General features: G+C 33.4%; 1 protein-coding gene across 5 annotated transcripts in view; it reads right to left on the minus strand.

Moving 5' to 3' along the window:
* Shab (Shaker cognate b) overlaps positions 1 to 20,171 on the minus strand; it is a 103,719-nt gene that overhangs the window by 21,085 nt on the left and 62,463 nt on the right. For 4 of the 5 annotated variants that reach the window (XM_069036624.1, XM_069036632.1, XM_069036614.1 and 1 more), the window contains 4 exons: positions 15,267 to 16,088; positions 11,429 to 12,275; positions 10,619 to 10,941; positions 9,391 to 9,480 (listed from right to left, as the gene is read on the minus strand). In XM_069036624.1, coding sequence (XP_068892725.1) covers positions 9,391 to 9,480; positions 10,619 to 10,941; positions 11,429 to 12,275; positions 15,267 to 15,995 — 1,989 coding nt within the window. In that variant the 5' untranslated portion in view covers positions 15,996 to 16,088. The remainder of the gene's footprint in view (positions 1 to 9,390; positions 9,481 to 10,618; positions 10,942 to 11,428; positions 12,276 to 15,266; positions 16,089 to 20,171) is intronic. The other variant, XM_069036642.1, reaches the window with a different exon arrangement.

Below are 20,171 nucleotides of genomic sequence, written 5' to 3' on the forward strand. Positions count from 1 at the left end.
TGCCATCTCATACATTTACGTTTTGATAACAATTCCTCCAAATATTTTCACCATACTGTTAAAACCCTTCAGATTAACAAAATTTAATAGAATAAAAAGAAGTTTTCTTTGAATTTTGAATAACATGTAAATGAAAATAAAATTTCTTTTAATTGCATATTTTTATTAATTGTAAGGTCCTATTCATATTTTTACAAAAGAAAAAGTTATCATATTGATATAAACGAAACCTTTTTGCTTTCCGGCTTTGAGCTGACTTTTTTGCTATATATAAAAATAAAATTTTGTTCAATTAACTTATAACGTTATAAAAAATGTATTTGAAGTTGTGTAAAGTATTACAACTCTGCATTACAAAAAATATGGTAATTATTAGAAATGTGTAAGAAACATTTCAAAATAAAACAATTTCTTCTAACGTTATTAATTTGTTCCGGATCCTGTTACATTTTACTTTGAAGTCAAATTTATTAAAAACATTTTTGTAAACACCGTTCACGTTTGTTTGGCATAATGGGAGGTCATAATTAATTTTTGTTTAACACACATTGTTTGATTCCGTCACTAAAGTGCCTGACATGCGGACCTATCAAAATGAAAGTAACATGTTGCTGAATTTCCCGCGATGTCTGAGTATTTTTCTACTGCAAACTAGTAAAATTGACAACAATGCACTAGACATTGACGCTATTTATAACCTCAAACTTAGAAAAACATAACCTAATTCAACAGACAGCTTTACTATCAAATTAAATGCAAAATTTCCATGGCCTCCCGTTATGCCAAAACAACGTGAATGCATTTTAATTTAAGTATTTTTAATGTTAAAAGTTAATAACATCTAATTTCCACCATGTGTCAAAAAAAATCAGAGTTACGTTCAGTCTAATACATCAATTACTACTATCACTATCAGACTACCACACAATTAATAAAACAAAAATATGATGCACTAAAAAGTAATTTCACGAATATATGAAGTTTAATTCTTGGCACGTTATCCCAAGGACTAAATTAATAATTCCTATGATCGTCTGGCATTTGTTCTCCAGATAACTTGCGAAAATATAATATCTATGTCGTTGAATGTTATGTAAGAATTTTATCGCCTATTTTAGCAATATGAACTTTATTATATGTACATTATTTAAATTTGTTTTTCTTTTAAACGGCTTGTCTTCAAATCCCTTTTTGTAAAGTAATTAGTCTTCATTATGTAAATATAATAAAATACATCTGAAAATTGTTTAGGACAATTTTAATGATCTTAATTACGAAGATAATAAAATTTAACAAAGTGACCAATAAAAGTGTTATAATTGTGTATTTTAAATATCAGACAATAGAGCCAAATGATTTGGCTACAATGTAAGTGAGGCCTAGATTTAAATTTATATTCATATATAAATAAAATAGGTACAGTGGATGAAATAGCTGTGCTTTTTTTTAGAATATCTAGTTAATTCTGAAGAGTCTTGATTCTGTTGTCACGAAAACATCAAATAAAATTTCTAAAGCACGCACACTATATGGAAAACGTTATACGTATACATATCTACATAAGAAAGCATATTCTACATAATTGGCTTCGATAACAATTTATGGCATCTACAGGGAAACTTTTAGGTTATCGTATTTTAACAAAAAGGTTAAAGAATTTAAAAATATCCTGTCGACAAAATAAAATCAATTGTTATTTCGAGGAATTGCCTCTTTGTATACCGTTCCCGAATCCATTCAAGCGAAATTGTATTTGCTGTTGACCAAAGGAACACCGCATGTAAAGTTCCATTTTTGCCAATATTGTATGTTCACTTTTACCCAATTATTATTAATCTAATTATACAACATTATCACAAATTACATTAATTCTAAATCTACACGTGCATCGTGTAGCCATAAGCCAATAATAAAACAGGAATATATTCAAATTGTATCCGTGCGTGCACTGGGGTGACCCTAACTTAGCTTAGCGTGCATGTTTCCAATCTAAAATATTAAGTACTAACCTCTTTAAAAATTTTTACATGCCTTATGCATTTTTTGATTTATTGTATTTGGAAGAGTTTTTTGTTTGTGTGCTGTGTGAACACAAATCTAACAAAAATTAAAATAAAAAATCAAAATAAAGGTAATTCGATTTTTTGCATACCGTTTATGTTGTTCCAACCAAATCGACACAATTTAAAGTAAATTCTTCCGCATTAAATGGGAATTAAAGTACATGCTGCAGGTTAAGATGTAACTGAGCAAATTCGAACGTGTGTGAATAGGTATAAAGTTAAGAACACAATCCACAATTGTACAAAGAAATATCTTTGATTTTCTACAAAATCATATTTAATCTAATAACAATACCTATGAGTCTAAAGAAGATTCATACAATCCTTAATTGTTGATGATTTTTGATGAGCACTGTTTAATATCCATGGTGTTACTACTTATTTCAAAAAAAAAATCGCTATGAATAATTTACTTATGTAACAAAATTAAATACATGCAGGGTTATCCACGAGTAATAATGGGCCTTACAAAAATTAAATCGCAACCAGTTATACATTTTCATAAACTTCGGGGATCATTTATATTTATTTAAAATAAATGAAAACATAGTTGGTTCATTTTTTTTTTAAATTTGACATGAAGTTGACATAAATTAATCTAATTTTTTTAGGTTATTTTTATTTATACACAAATACATGATAGATGTCACGTAACGACAACTGAAAATAACAATTTAGTTAGGTTACACAATTATGTAAAATTTTATAAAATATAAAATATTTCTTCTAATTTGTCATTGCTTGAATTTTCTATTGTGCCAAGGACTGACGCTGCATTACCCCGTTGTACTGCAATGCTTATTCTTTGGCTCAAATAAGAAGTTGATCTTGATTCATTTGTAATCTTCTGAAAATTGTCTTGATAAAAGCAGTCTTGGATTCATTAAAAAATAAAAAGATCAACTGGTAACTACTCGTTTGAGAAATATGTATGTTTATTTGGTTGCGTCGGGACGTTGTTAGGCCCATTATTACTCGTGAATACCCCTGTATATTGAATACTGGAGTAGATAACCTAACGATTTAGTCTTTTTTTTGTTCACTACATATACAGGGTTATTCACGAGAGGGGTACTTCTGAATTTGTATTTTGCCTCAACCAACAATACCAATGGCAGTAATTACTGAATCAAATGTGTTATTTCTTTTAAATTAGAAATCAAAGTAAGTTGGATAGATTTGTCAGAAATGTCAGATTGGCAGATAACCTGTATTTAATCAAAATTCAACAAATAAATTAACGAATTAAGTTAATGTAAAAGGTGTTCGAAGTATCTACCATCGGCTTGTAAACATCTGCAGCGGCAACAGAATTTTTACCAGGCTCTCCATAAATGAGGAGCATATCAGTCTTTTCGTCGTTATTGTAAAAACAAATTTTTCGAATTGACAAAGATTTTTTGCTTTAACGTCAAAGAGACAGGAGACAATGTGTATAATGGGTTGTGGCAAAAAGAAATTTAGAAATACCCCTCTCGTGAATAACCCTGTATGTACAGAAAACAGACTTAGCATCAAAAATGATCTATCAAAAACTCTATGCAGTTTTCTGGATCTATACGAACATCTCGACACGAGTAAGATTAGTCCAAGATGGATGCCGATAGTTTTTCAAACAGTTCAAAAGGAACGGTAAAACCCAAGAGAAAGGTATACTTAAAGTCGTTTGTTATTATGTATAAAACCATGGTTATTATCCTTGCGCGACCTGAAAACTTCTAGCACTTGGCCTTAGCCAGAAGGTATACGATTATTTATTTATTTTTTATTATCCTGGTTATGTAACAAAAAGCAGAATTGACAAAATCACGCCTCAAAGAAAACGGAGATAACAATTTCCAAACAAGATCATAACTACAAACTTTTAGAATTCCGAGGAGATGCCTCTGATTGATTGTAAGAACTTAATACCATTGTCAGTTGAAGATTATTACACTTCACTAATGCATCAGTTAAGGGATCTAACGAGGATCTAATTAAGTATGTAAATCTAATTAAGTAATGTGGACAGCTACTTCGACGTGTGCTCTTGCATCATTATACGATCGCACACACGTCGATTCCTAAGAGGGCTTCAACGAACGGAATCATTACCTCTCCTTAATGCAAATTGCTTAAAATTGAAATCACATTTGATGAAGAAAAAAGATTGAAAAGTCAGTGTGTCTACGTTTTTGACATAATTTAAAAAGAATAATTTGAACTACCATTATGATTAAATACTTTTTCTGAAACATTTGGTGTAATAGATGCACCATATTCAAGAAGTGGCTCAAAACGTAATTTTAATTAATAAATTTTCGTTAAATATTGCTTCTTTGTAGTTTGTACATACGTTATTATAAATAGAAAAACATTTTTAACGAGCCATCCACAGAACAAACATTGACGCTTGACAGAATTCTGATAACACATGCCAACCGAAATCCCTACGTTTTGCCGGACTAGTCCGGCATAAAGTTAGTACTTACATAAGGGGTGTTTTTTTAAATTTGGTGTCGAAGTAGGCGTTGAATTGTCGATTGTGAACGCACTATACAGGTTACAGATCACGGATCAGCTTTTAACGCCTACTTCGACGCCAAATTTAAAAAAACACCATTTATATTAAATAGAGTTGGCTCCATCCTGGTTCCTAGGGGCGTTTTTCGATTCATAATTGGCTGCACTTTTATTGTCAAATTTGGCACCATTTTTGTTTAAATAAAATTGTTAATTATCAAAATGTTTCTAGAGTGAAAAATAAATTATAAATATTATGTTAATTATTTAGATTTGTTTGCATTTACTTCATAATGTCTGTGGGAACCAGGCTGCCAATGAAAATTTAACTCTCAAAAACTACCCTAGGAACCAGTATCGAGCCTACTTTCTCTTATATACCACTCTAGGTCGGCAACGCATGTGTTTCTGGACGATTTCGAGATCTACAAACTACCGAATTCCGGCCGCAGGCACGAAAAATGTCAAAAACAAAACAAATTCAATAAATTTAATAAATGTCAGGAAACAATAGCGATGTTGATTTTAAAATTTAAATGTTTAAATGTAAGTGTTGCCAACATAAAAAAGGTCCCTAATACCAATTATTAAAACAAGTGCTTTAAGATCCATTTAACAAAAATACGCAGAAGTCGGCACAAACAATTTTGTGTATCACACGTCCAGAAACTATTTTGCGAGCATTCGTACTTGCAATACTCGTCTATCGACTCGTACTGCAAACCGTACTCATGCTCGCAAACGTACAGTTTCTGGCCTTGTGATACAAATAACTATTATTCTCTAGACTAGAAGACTATGATTTTTTTTAAATTCATATTGGCAGTGATGAATAAAGGTAGTTACAGCTTGACAATCTTGGTATGGTGGGTCAAATGGCCAGATGGGAAAAGGAGAAAATAGCTGTTCGAGACAAAGACAAACTATGATAGAATGGGAGAAAGAACGAAACAATAATTTGTTTGCTCATGGTACTTTATAGTACCAACCCAAAAAGCTATTTATTACATGGAAGAGGATTTAATGCAATTTTTATTTACAAAACTTATTGCAAAATTTCAGAACGAAAGCAGAAATTCCTTTAGAATCAGATAATTTATCGCAAATGACGCAAGGACTTGTCAAAATTTGAGATTTTCATTTGTTTTAAATTGCTGTCACAAATAACTAATTACATTACTCATTGGCGTGGCGTGGCTACTATTGTTATCACTAATGTCAACTTAACGGCACTTTTACAGTTCGGGTTTATAATAATTTATGAGCCTCAGTTTGAATATTTCATATACAGGTGTATCTAAAATGCGTTTGTTAATTTTAACACGTAGCAGAGCTTGATAAATCAAATAGTAGTTTATTTGACGAGTTTGTGTGTAAATTGGGTCTTTTTTTGCACGAGTGGGCCATTTTAAAACGCGAGTGAAACGAGCGTTTTAAAGGGCGACGAGTGCCAAAAAAGGCCCAATTTACACACGAATGAGTTGAATACAAGGTTTTTTTGTTCGACGAGCCCCTTAAAAGCTCCAAATCGCTTAAAACCTTTAAAATTAGTTTGACGTTTCGTTTTGACAAGTTGTGACATTGACCAAAATCCGCTCACATAGGAGAAAATTCTCAAATTCTGACAGTGTCGAACAAAAAACGTTTTTTCTATTTGAATTTTTTACGAAAAAGCCTCACAAATTGATTTAAAATTTGGAATAAATTAGCCAAAAAGTATACCCCCCTATGGGTAAGGGCGAAAATTTTCTGTTGCTATAGATATGAAGCCTTGTCAAGAATGTTACATTGTTATAGAAAAAATTAAATTACAAAAAAATAGAGACTAGTAAAAACCACTCGTTTGGTAAAATTTAAGGTAAGTATAAAAGATCTTGGTAAACTTTTGCGAATTTTGTAAAACCTTATAGAGAAAAGTTTCATAAATTGGCGAGTTCTTCCCCTGGTTAAAGTTAACACACGTAGGTATTTCAGATACACCCTGTATATGTCTTGGAATAAGAATAAATAACATTAAAATGACAATAATAAATAGTACTAAAATTACGTCAATACTTCAACAATTTACATTAAGAAATATGAAACAAATCTGCTTAATTGATAAATAGCAACAAATTGAATTCCTTCGTTCGAACATCTCTGAATGATACAGCAAACTAAACAAAAACTGCCAAATTACTCAAAATTTTGTTTGCAGGAGTTCGTCTACAATTCTACATGGTCGACTTGGTTGGTAACACGTCAGGTAATTAAAACATTATATCTGAAGATTTTGGTGATCACATTTGTTTGGTGAAAATCGTGGTGAAAAATCATCAGATATGAACATGTTAATTCCGTTCAAACAGCTCCACCAATTAGGATCAGCAGGTAGTGATGTCCAAATTAAATTTCCGACTGCACTTGATGAATGACCCCGTGAATTTGGCATCATCAACCGTTCCGCGATACGATACCTGTCTATAAGGTGAACTCACCTGTGTACAACAACGAAAGTGGGGCTATGGAAACATCACTACACGCTTTTGGTGTGAAGTGGAATACATTCTCCATGGCATCTTCCAGGCTTACATTCCTGTAACGCAGCACCAGGCTCAATTTCACAACCGTAATTTTACTGACCATCTTTCAACTAGACCCTGACGGGTCACCGGATTTTATATAAATTAAATCAAAATATAACTAAATCACACACCCAACACAAGAAAACGCAAAACACCAAATTAACACGACAGGAAAATCAAGAAAAAATGTGTTTTCTACAGTTGTTAGTTTTTTGTCGAACCACAGGCGCCGAACCAGACAGAATAAGTACATCGCAATAGTTGGTAAAGCAAGTAAATTGTCTAGATCCTATAACTAAAAGCAGTAAAGAAAATTCACAGTTTCCACCACCCTCATCAGATTTTAATCGAATCGGTGCACTAAGATAAACTATATATTTAGGTGCACTAAAGTCTCTCCAGTCCACTTTTTACTGTCTTTCCTTGTAGCACTAATCTATATTTCTGTAAATAAGTGGTAGGTAGACAGAACATATCTACATCGTGAACTCTCATGCAATTTACTTCGAACTATTAAAATTCAAATTTATTACACAAATCTCCAGCGAATATAAGCATTATTAGCTATGATACCATTACAGAAACAAATCGTAAAGGCTTATAAACATGCCATGAAATTTATGACTCAAATTACTTACATACCTACCAGCGTTTAGAGTAGGTATACGACTCGAAACTTTGTAATTTTGAAACAAAATTATCTAAAGTAAATACCTTTCTGTATCATTTAGTTTAGGTTATTAACCTTTAAATAATTATTATGACTACTTAATAATCGTCAACTATGTCTTCTTACCTTTTGTTGAAGTTTACATTAAAGGTTTTAATGTACAATAATATACCTAAACTAAATATATACTATGAAATAACCTACAAATTCTAATTTAAACGCTGAGCTAAATGGTAGTGTTGGAGCTCAAGTTTCTACGTTTCTTCAACAAATACTTTTGCCGCTAATAATAATTACAGATCTTAAATTATTAAAAAATACACAGACACCTTGAATATTACGAAATATATTTATTTTCAAAACTTGATGTATATTTTATTTCCATAGTTTAACCTAATTTTCAAAATCCGAATAGACATCTACAATTTTCATTCTTAAGATATCATATAGCTACAATACGCTAATATACATAAAATGAAAGAGAACATCGTATACAGTTAAAGAAACTACTGTACAACTTAATTAAAAATTTTACCAAGACGAGGGAAACTGAATGGTGATTATCAAATAATGAATAATATGATAGGTAACAAATTTTGATTGTGTAGATTTATTTGGTAGGATGCTTTTAATAAGCGACTGGTGTTATTGCAGTTATAATTATTGACTTTTAGATCTTATTAACAACGGTTCTGTATATTTTTAGAAATTTAATGGTCATACATAGTTTGCAATGCGATTTTAATTTTTTTAATTTGAATTAGGATTTGTTCAGCTAGATGCCTTAAATTGTCTACTTGCATGATCAGCGCCCATGATTTAATGCGTAGAGAACATTGGTGTTGCGTCAATTTTGTTGAATAATTTGTTTTTGTAGGGAAAGTACGAAAAGTATGTCAGACCTTACAAATTTAGGAAACCTTCACCCCAATCTATAAACTCTAATTTCAGATTTCAGCTAGCCAGTTTTGTCAATCAATATTAAATTAGAATTTGTAATTTTAATTCCAATTAGCTTATTTCACCTTTGGACATTATAGTGTATAGAGTAAAACTGTATCACTAAAATTATTCAACAAAATTGCAACAGTTAGATATCTAAACTAGCTACATCTGCTACGTTAATATGTTTCTAACCATTTCGAAACAATAAAATTGAAACGAAATCAATGCTAATGTGGTGCAATTTGTAGACATGCAGGTGATGTGACATGCATCAAAGTTGGATATGCTACAATGAAATGATAGCGAAAAATTTGCTCTTGCCCCTAGAATATTTTAGTTCAGAAGAGTTTTTAAGTATTTCTATAGAGCGGTCGTGATTGGCTGTTTGTGACTTAATTTATCTATATACGCGGGGGTGTACCTAATCATTGCAAAGCTAATTTAATTTGGTCATAAACGTTAATTAGAAATTTTGATTCGAGAAACTTCACATGTGCTCTAGGCAACATTGCAGTGATGATTTTGTGAATTTATTTAATATAATTGTACGTGTTAAATTACAACTTAATACTGTAAAGCACAATTGCTAAGCTTAAGCTAGATGAAATAAGCATTTTTAATGAAGTATTAGAGAGAGCAATACTACCTTCGAGGTGCAAAAGCAACATTCGAATTCACTAGGAATTTCATCAACTTTCTCAATCCTCCTCATGGGATCTGATTTTTTGCTGTCAGCCTACAAGATAGATTGAAACACAAAAGTAGCATAGCATAGAGCAGATATAAAAATTAGTAACCTGATAGATATATATAGACAAGGTTATTTTATACTATGTATATACACTATATGCGTTTGAATTTCACTTGACTGAACATCACACTGATGGAAGGGCTTGTTGCATGTGGAATGAACACTTTTAATATCCTTCCAGTTGTATTAATGTAATAGCATTCTACGTTGATTATTTAATGATAACATCTAAATTAATCATGAAAATTCACTATCAATCAACAATTACTTCGTTCAAAGAGTTAAAGCTCACCCTAAATCAGATGTAGATTAAAAATTACTTAGATTAATTTGTAACGTTGCGTAATTCAATTAGTAGATGATTCGTACAAATTTGAGTATAATTTCCAATAAAAAATGATAATTTAACTTTAGACTTTATCTTCTTTCATTACATTAATAAAAAGATGACAGGAAAGAAAATGTATATTTATTGTTTATTTTTCTTTAATGAAAATAATAAATGTTCAAATGTAAAAAATTAGAGATACATACATAGATATTTTATGTCTTTTAGTGCTTTCGATATATACACGTAAATTATGTTGAATCTATTTTTACATTATATCGCTTTTGCACCAAGATTAAGGTTCTTGTTAGAATGTTACATGACTGTTGTGTTGTAAGTACGAATATTTTTGTAATTAATGGATCCTGGCTAGTTAGTTCAGTCGTGATGTTGGTCAAAGTATCGAACGATATGATTTTAGGAACATAGACAAAATAAATAGTTTACAGTGTGAAAGAATTTGGTAAAGCCAGTCCACATATGAAAACTTATGCACAGCATGTCAGCAAAGTTGCTAAAATGATGTTTATAAGGCCAAACCACATAAATTTTTCACTTATTAATATGCATGTACAAACATGTTGTTTGAAAAATCAATTGCTTAAAATCTGATAGCACATGAATAAGGTAGCTGAAGCAATACGGCGAAGCTGTTTAATTTTAAGCAATTCGAGTTAGTTAATTAAGAAACAGCCATTTTACATGTTCGCGGCGTTACTAAAGGAAGTGTATACATGTTTTGTACGTATTGTCTGGTTTGGATGTCAGTAATAAAATTGGTAAAGTCAGTCTTACCCCTGGCGATATATATCCCCGAGGAGTGTTCGCTATGAGCTGCGTTTCATCCTGAGCAAGAGGTGCCAAAGAAATAGTCTGTTGCATTTGTTGTTCTTCGGGAGGTGCGAGCTCCAAAAGCCTTCGCTGAGATAAAGGAGAGGCGGGTAAAGGGGGTCCTTCGCCGGTCGGAAGACAAGGGGTTGCGGAAGAATTACTACGCCGATGTCTGTTAGGGAAATGATCGAAGTTGCGATAACAGCCGGTGCCGGTTTGCGCAGGGTTTCGTCCGCTGGCCGATTCCCCTTCAGTGCTGTTGCCATCGGCGTGAGAGATATTGTGGCCTAGCGAGACACCCATAGTCAGCAAGAAGACCACCAATCGACGGGCCATGCGGGGTTTGCCCGGAACAGCCCGTACGTGCACTCGACAATGTTCAGCACAACTCAACACATTGAAAACGATGAAAAGCAGTTAGAGTACATAATATCAACTGATGACGGACTTAGTTTAACCTACGGCCGATCGACAAGGTGCTCTACATTTAATGCGTATGAAACTGAACACAAGCGTGAACATGCTCTTTCGGTTCCCGCGGTCTACGCTTTAACACGGGTTTATGAGTGTCTGCGATTGTCTTCGTTTCCACCAATCAGGGCACACTTGTCACCTGGGGAAGAGGACATCGTCTTAACGCGGTGCAAACCAAGACACGCAAAAGAAAATCACTCTCATCATCAGGTGGCGAGTTACGCGATACGAGGCAGTTGACATTTATATCAATCACGCAATGCGAATAATCCTGCGTGCAAGAGAGGAATCAGCACTCACCTGTGTCAACTATGACATCGATGAGGTCCATGCTTTTGGCAAAAGCGTCTCTCAAGTTGATGTGGTGGAAGGAGACGATACTGCCCTCTCTTTTGGCGCGTTCGAGTGCCTCGCGTCGCTTAAGCGCCTTCTCTCTCCTCATTTGGTTCTTGTAGAACTCGGCAAAGTTATTGACAATGATAGGAATGGGCAACGCGATTACCAGTACACCACAAATACAACATACACTTCCTATAACTTTCCCTAGCGGTGTCGTGGGGTAAATGTCTCCGTAACCTACAGTCGTCATGGTGATACCAGCCCACCAAAATGTCTCCGGTATGCTTATGAATTTAGTGCCCTGCTCCTCCTTCTCGGCGAAGTAAGCGAGGCTGGAAAATATGAGGACGCCCATGGCTAGGAACAACATGAGCAAACCCAATTCCTTGTAGGAGTTTCGTAACGTAAACCCCAACGACTGAAGACCTGTCGAGTGACGCGCCAACTTGAGGATTCGTAAAATTCGCATTATACGGAAAACTTGAACGACACGTCGTACGTCTTGGAATTGATCAGTGGCGTTTTTGTTGGTCTCCAGAAGAAACAGAGAAACGAAATAAGGCAATATGGCTAGTAAGTCGATGATATTCAGGCCACCTTTGAAAAACTTCCACTTATTTGGCGAAGCGCTAAATCGCAGGATATACTCTAATGAAAACCACGTGATGCAAACTGCTTCCACCATAGCTAACTGGGGATTGTCTTGGAAGTTACCCTTCTCATCGTTGACCTGCATGCTTGGAATGGTGTTGAGCGTAAGGGCGATAGTAGACAGCACAATAAACAAGATGGACACGATGGCAATCACCTGCAATACATCACGTCATTTACAACACTTCCTCCCTTCAGAACTCTATAATTTCGGATAAATGCCAATTGTTCCAATTAGTAGATATCAACAACCATTCCCTTGTACTGATATGATTAGACGCACAAGCCACAAATGTGACGGATCGTAACAAAAGCATACCTCACAACACATATTGACAATACCCAACAACGAAAATACAACATCTTATTGTAAACGAGTATATCTATAATTCGGTAAGCAGCAGTGATTATTAAGCGAGAAAATAAAATTGAGAGAAAAATTAAAGCTAGTTTATATAAAAAGCAGAAAGGATAGAGGTACCGGGGCAATAGTTGTTAATTTGGTTAGTTAGCTGTCATAGAGATATCGAGATAGGAAGCAATGTACAAACAGCTCGAGCCCACACATGTCAATCGAAAACCAGCCTATAATGGCTAACTATTTGACGTCATAAAGTAAATAAGCACCTACTGTTAAAAAATGTACATGTATCTTAGTATATACAGTATGTACACTACTTACACAACTGCTATCATACTACATAATGATGTTAGTAGACAGAATTTTGCGAACAAAAATAATGCACAACTTTGCTTTTAAAAATCAACGAATAAAATTAAAGTTCTAACTCTACAACGCTAGGTAAGTTAGTTTTATTCATTAAAGCGCAAAGTAAATTTTGCTGTAATGTCATAATCGAAAACTATCAGTTTACGAAAACTACCTTAAGGCAGCTGTCCCAGCCTGCCACTTACTACTTCAAAACTCATGTTCGATTGAGTTCCTACGTTCCAGGACAACTTCCGGTACTTTATCACTAAATAAGCTAGCTGCAAGCAACTATGATAAAAAAAATTTGATTCAGTTATCCACGTATCACACTATTTACAATAAAGAAAATCGTGATAACTAACTGCGACTTGTGCGATATTTGTTCTTAAATTCCAAGAAAAAAATTTGGGCGATTGAAAAAGCGTTTTTATATATTTTAAAGGAGAACGTGTTGGAAAGAAAAGAAATGTAAAAGTGACGTCTAACAGTGGCCAAAAAGGCGAGTTTTGAGTGACACCGCTTTTCGGGGCTCGTCTTTGCGTATCTGGTGGTCGCGTTTGCCCATCACTATCAATTAAACATAAGCTTATACACTGAAATTGAAAACATCGAATTCTTCATCTTCGTTTTGCAGTAGACATCTAAAACAGTCATCAGCATAAACAATCTTTCAGCATTCGAATTCTAATTGAACCAAAAGTAAAAGTCGTTGATACTGTTTCAATTCGAATACTGAACAACACTGAACATTAAAGCAATTCTCTTTCAAGTGTGATGTAAAATTTAGCACATATATAGATTTAAAAAAAGACACAATGTAACATTTCCGGATTCTTTAACAGCATGCTCTGAAAGGTTTCCTTGAAAAATCGTGCAACAAATTGTCGCATACGAACAAAATATTAGTTTTCGTGTATCTACATAAGATCAGCTCTATGTACAAAAAAATTGGCTAAACGTGCATAAAGTTTGTTTCTGTTTTTAATCAAAATTGATGCTCAGTAATATAGTTATCTGACGCGTCGATAATTTTATCTCTCTTTATTGCGCTTTGTAAAAAATATAATTGATTCTTTTGACCAACTTATTAACTAATAAACGGTACTTAGGATACATGTTTATTTTGAATAACAAAATCTATTTTCTATGAAAAGTTTTGCTCCTAACGAGAAAAGTAAACATCCTTATAAATCAATAAAAGTTTCGTGAACTATGAACAGGTGCGTTATGTCGATTAAGGTTCTCGAAACAACATGATCAATAGTTTTATTCAAATTTATGTTGAAGTATAAGAGAAAACTATAATTTTCGCCTTTTGCTGGCAAACCTATACTTAATTATTCGCCAACAAGGTTAACTTCTATTGGTCGGCTCTGCCAAAAAATCAATGATACTGAAATTCGACTTGTGTTGTAGGTTTATTGCTAATAGAATAATAATTTTTAGAAATTCTTTTAATGTTTGTTGAAGATTTTTGATTAAAAAATAATTTAAGCTTCATTTATTCGGTTATTTTATCAAGTAAAAATTTGTTCGTTCAATATCTACGAACTTGTGAATTAAAAAAGAAAACTATTAAAACTGGTTGATTTAGTGTCCAACGTAATCATCACCTATGTTAATGAACCCATAAAAAACGAATCAATATGAACTACAACCCAAGTTAAAGAAATTTTACGAAAATGTTATTACTACTCAAACTTTGAATTACATCGTAATTTTCTGCGATAATTTATTTCTTAGATAACGTCGGTATGTGGCGTCTTGCAGCATCCGTATCAGAACTTATTGTAACACTATTCGTATCACGTGCAACTTTTATGGTGTAGCTTTAGTTCGAAATTTTGATTTGGTTCAGCAACAGTCATTAACTACTCATTTATCATTAAACAATTAAAGCTGTTAGTTATATTTACAAAATAAACACACAGATATTAAATAAAGTTGTGACAGCGTATGATTGAAAGCGTTAATAAGTACCACGTAGTAATCAATGAAACCAACAAAAATTCGTTGTTCAATTCTTTCGACTTGTACAGTGTCTCTGTAGTGTTTTCTAGCAAATTGGTTTCATCGTAAAAATATTTTTTGAAAGCGATTTGCTTTCTTAAAATCACCAACAAATATGTATATAAAAAATAAGCACAACAGCTACGTCAGTTGACATCAATTTTTTGAAATATTGTTTCTGTCATATTAAATTAAATGAAGATGAAGTAAACACGCTCCAGATGGTTTCCATGTCGTTTTTTACTCAAAAAAGGACAGTTATTGTATGCCAAAAGTTTCAGGATAAGTATGTGTGAAAACCCACAACTTTAAGATAAAACTTTTTGAAAGGAATTCAATTAGAGCCTTTTCAGTGGAGCTTGCCTAGGTATGAATTTGATAAAAATGGCAATTTAGATAGATTAAAATCTCGTAGCGTGGGCTCACCCTGGCTGCAATCGACGTGGTGGGCTTTTCGAGCATATCCCATAGCCACTTCTGATACTGCGAACATTTGTCCTCGCCGAATTCCTCTTCGTCTCTTTGTCTGAGCGACTCGGCTTCTTTGCGCATTTCTTCGTGCACGTGTTCTTTGCGCTGGTGGTACTTGTGCTGACAACATGATTCTAGGTACAGTTCGTCGACGCCCCAATACTCGAGATCGTCACTAAACGCAAGAACGCACATCTCGTCCACTAAGTGGAGTTTACCCGTTCTGTAGAAGTTAAGAATGGAACTGAAAGACTTGGGGTGTCGGTCGAAGAAGTACTCGTTGTCGATTAGCGAGTAATCATCGCAGAGTTCGCTGAGAGATTCGTGAGTGTTGCAGTCGCGTAGACGGCCGAGACGGGTGTGGGGCAGGCGGTCCAGCGTTCGCCAGAGGACCTCGTGTTTGACGCCGCCGACGTTGATACAGACGCGTCGGTTGAGCGCCTTCGAGCGCATTATCATGAAGGGCTCCGGGGGTAGCGAGGACATGGAGCGGGAGTAGGGCCGCTGCAGCTGGAGCGGTAGAGGCGGCGGCGGAGGTTGCTGCAGCTGCAGTGGCGGCGGCGACGTCTGCGGGACGGAGGTATAACGCAGGCCGCGATTGTCCATCGCTTCGGCGGTCGTCGTCGTCGCCGTCGCCGAATCCCACCGCACGGCCAGCCCTTCGCCATCCCGGTCGCCCACCATGGACGGCGGCTGGCTGGGGGTCGCGGTGCTAGCCGTGCTGACCCGTCCTCATCCGCCACTGTCGTCACCTCCCCTGCGCTGGCTCATTCTGATCTATAAATAAATATAACTCACTGAATTCCGCTGAAATCATATTCACAAAAATAATTTTAAAAAATTGAAATCTTCAAATTCTTGTTCAGTTCATCACTTAAAAAAGCACCTAAGAATACTCTCTTTTGTGTAAATGTTACTGACTAACGCCACTTACAACGATAATAATTGTACAGTCATTCTATTGACATTCAAATAAAAAAATATACGTATACCTATACAAATTAAAAACATCTTCTATTTGTTTGTTTGTTAAAAACATACAGAGGGTGTCAACGAGAGTGAGCCTGCATAATTTTCGTGAGTTTTTAGGCCTACCTACATAATTTTTTCTAAGGTAATATTTTTTTCAAATCTAGACTGTGTGAATAAATTCCAATCATAATTGACGTAAACTATGACAACAAAATGTAGTTTGTAAACTTGATATTTAACGAAGAAATTTAGTAAACTTCGTCCAGCGAGAGATTGGGAAATTTTAAATTTTATTAAATTAACCCAACACTACAAAATGCATTAGAATACATAATTTCAATTTCAATTCAGTGATTTTTATGTCAACCAATCTCTCGCTGGACAAGCTATAGCTGGAAGCATTTCAATCTGTCAACATTCATTTTTTTTTTTTTGGTAAAAAAACACTTTTTCTATTTCTATTGTACAATATTGTACTTATTAAAGTATTTTTTATTAGATAACAGGGTTCATTACTCACGACTCGTTGAATAATAATTTCAAAACTAACGGCAAATATCATAGCAACTAGTTTATGAAATCCAATGGCAAAATTTAAAGCAATGATATCAAGTATGCAAAGTAATAAATAATAATTGTAAAACGTTAGTTTAAAACGCCAGTTTTAGTTTGTCTAATAATAAAACTTAGTTATCAATTTCTCTTTATAGTCGTAGAAAAAGTTAGTATTTTACTCGCGGGTAATGGCTATTAGTCACTCGGATAAATTACTCACTTGCCTTCGGCTCGTAACACAAAATCATCCTGATGACTTCATGAGTAATAGCCATCATTACCCGCTCGTTGAATAATATACTAATTTTTGTTGTTCCCGTGCATTTTTGTCTGTCCAATATGAGATTTTTTATTTTTCTTTGATTGATGAATTGTTGGTCAGGAAAGAAAACCCTAAATGACTTTAAATGTATTTTTTTAAATCACATAATTATATGTACAGTAATTTTAAGAATTTTATTTGAAACAGTCTAATAGTAAATACATTATTATACGAGTTTAACAAGACGTATTATCACATGAGTGTGTTTAAAGCACGACGAGCGTAGCGAGAAGTGCTTTAATGGAACGAATGTGATAATACGTCTTATTAAACGAGTATAATATACTATTTTATCTACTTTGCTTTACTAATCCCTGAAATTTCGGCTGCATATTAGACTAGGGACTTTCGCGTGGGTTGGTAATAGACATTTGTCACAAAAATGTAAGGTTATATTTACTAAATTTACCTCGTAACTTCGTTACCTTGACGCCTGACGTCAAACGGCTAATGTTACCAATATAACAAAAGCTAAAAGTTACCAAAAACAGTTTAATAATATGCTTCATTATTAAACTGTTTTCGGTATAATAATGAGCCTATTTGTAACTCAAAGTAGATAAAAGAAATAATAAAAATCAGTGACCACTCTTTACAATCTTTTATTTTTCATTTACGCACATTAAACAACAATTCATAATAAGATCACCACTGAGGCAGAATTAGCAAATCCTTTGATTATTTACGCATTATTTTAATGTTTAAAAATACTGTATAAATAACAACTTCCTAATTGTCCAAATTATAATAATTTCAATGAAATAGTTTTTCATCGTCTTCTTGGCAAAACTTTCCTCATTTTATTTTTGTCTTAACTCGCTCGTATTAATTTAGAAAATGTTATTGAAAAAACACGGAGACGTATGTCCGTCTCTAACTAATTTTGCACCAACAAACAAACTCATAATTTAAGCAAGTTGAGTTTTTTGCTTGGATTTTATAGGAGAGCTTTTAGCGTTTTAGACTTGTAGACGAGATGTAATGTTCCTTAATTATGTTTTACTAAATTGACAGTTAGATTATGTAAATTAGTACTTCGTTATAAATTAGTAAATAAATTATACGTGAACATGAAACACTATTTAAAAAAGGTTTAACCTACTTTTATACAAACTTAACAAAATTAGAACGAAAAAATTTCATAAAAATATATTGTACAATGTAATTTACTTAGAGCGACCAGGTCCACAGCAATGTATGTAAAATTAATCTCTGAAATAAGCCAAACACGATGATGCATGAATACATAATTTAAAAATTCAGCAAATTGTTTTGGTGGTAAGCTGTGTCATTTAAATCTCTAGAGCCCGCGCAGCTCGCTGTTACACGCTACGTAGCATTTAATGACGGAAATCGTAATTTTGTTTGATGTTTCAATGAAAACGAAATTACCTCTAAGTTGAAGGTTAACATTTAAATTATATCACGTAGAAAATGATAATAATTCGGCTTCCGTTTTCTTCAACTTATCTAAAACCGACAAAAGTTTTAGTGTTTCATTTGTGAAATTGTTGCTTCTGTGCAGCTTATAGATGGCGAAATAAATCGTGAAACGTGACTAGGATCTTGATATCTGTACAAAAGTTGCAACAAAACTCAGACATGTATTGTTTTAGACAGATTTGTATTTGTGATTTTCAGAGAAAACAATTTCATATTATAACAAATAATAAAAGGAATACTGAAGTCACCGTCGTCGTTACATATTATTATTATGTTCCCTTGCACCACGTACCTAATGGTACGGCATTTAAATTGAATCGATTGTTCTTCTAAATTTAAATAAAATGTAATTATCAATAAAATTAATATTGTTACACTTGGCTTAAGACAGATCTTATTCAAACTATTTCCAAAGCTAGAATATTTGATACTATTAGATACCACAACTTTTTAGGTGGAAATAGTATGTAGATAGTACCATGAATTACTGAATAAAATTTTAGTCCATTAAATTGACAAAAGAAAATCAACCTTTTCAATTACAACAAGAAATTACAAAAAACGAAGTTAGGTATAACTAGTCCATTATTGTAGGCTTAGAAAGTGTGACAAAATCATTTTAAATGCCGGTTTCATAGTGATTAAATTAAGATAAGTCATCTTAGTGAGGTCGTGGGTGCTGTTGCACAGCACCAGATTTTCCCCTAATTTTTCTGAGCAGTGTATTCTATTTGTGAAAATCGTTTCATGCCTTTGTGCTAAACAAAAGAAAATAAAAAAGAAAAAATCTATAACATCGATATGATTAATGAAAGGTGCATTAAGATGCCCAACTTCAACTAAGTTAAATTAACTTTTAAAGTTAATAGCTATTATTACAAAAACTATAAACAAAAGCAGCATCTTAATTGAATTTCCAAGTTTCTAAAGTTCTTTTCTACAGTCTCGTTTTTCTTTTTAGTGAATCGAAACAAAAATCTGTACTAACAAAATTATAAATTAAAACGTTGATGTGTTAATTGGCTAAATTTAAACACTATCGTGTGATCAAAAAAATGTAATCGAGTGGGGATGAAATTGCATTCTTCACTGATTCTGGCATCTAAGGTTGCATCAATTGAGCACTTTAATACAAATATTCTTAACTTATTTTTGATGTTAATATATATTTCTCGTCAGATTCTTGGTGGGCATTTTGTTGTTACTTAAATCATGGCTGAATACATCTTAATATGTTTTCTAGATGTCGTTTGCAGAGTATTGCAGTTTAATAAAATAAACGTTCTCGTAGTAAATCTTTAAAAATTGACATACTTTTAATAATTTAATAATGATAATAATGCTTATTAAAATTAAAGCTTTTTTTGTTCGACACTGTCAGAATTTGAGAATTTTCTCCTATGTGAACGGATTTTGTGAAATGTCACAACTTGTCAAAACGAGACGTCAAGCTAATTAAAGGTTTTAAGCGATTTGGAGCCTTTGAGGGGCTCGTCGAACAAAAAAACGTTGTAGTCAACTCGTTCGTGTGTAAATTGGGCCTTTTTTGGGCCATTTTAAAACGCACA

The sequence above is a fragment of the Tenebrio molitor genome, chromosome 1, assembly GCF_963966145.1.
Source record: "Tenebrio molitor chromosome 1, icTenMoli1.1, whole genome shotgun sequence".
Taxonomy (NCBI): domain Eukaryota; kingdom Metazoa; phylum Arthropoda; class Insecta; order Coleoptera; family Tenebrionidae; genus Tenebrio; species Tenebrio molitor.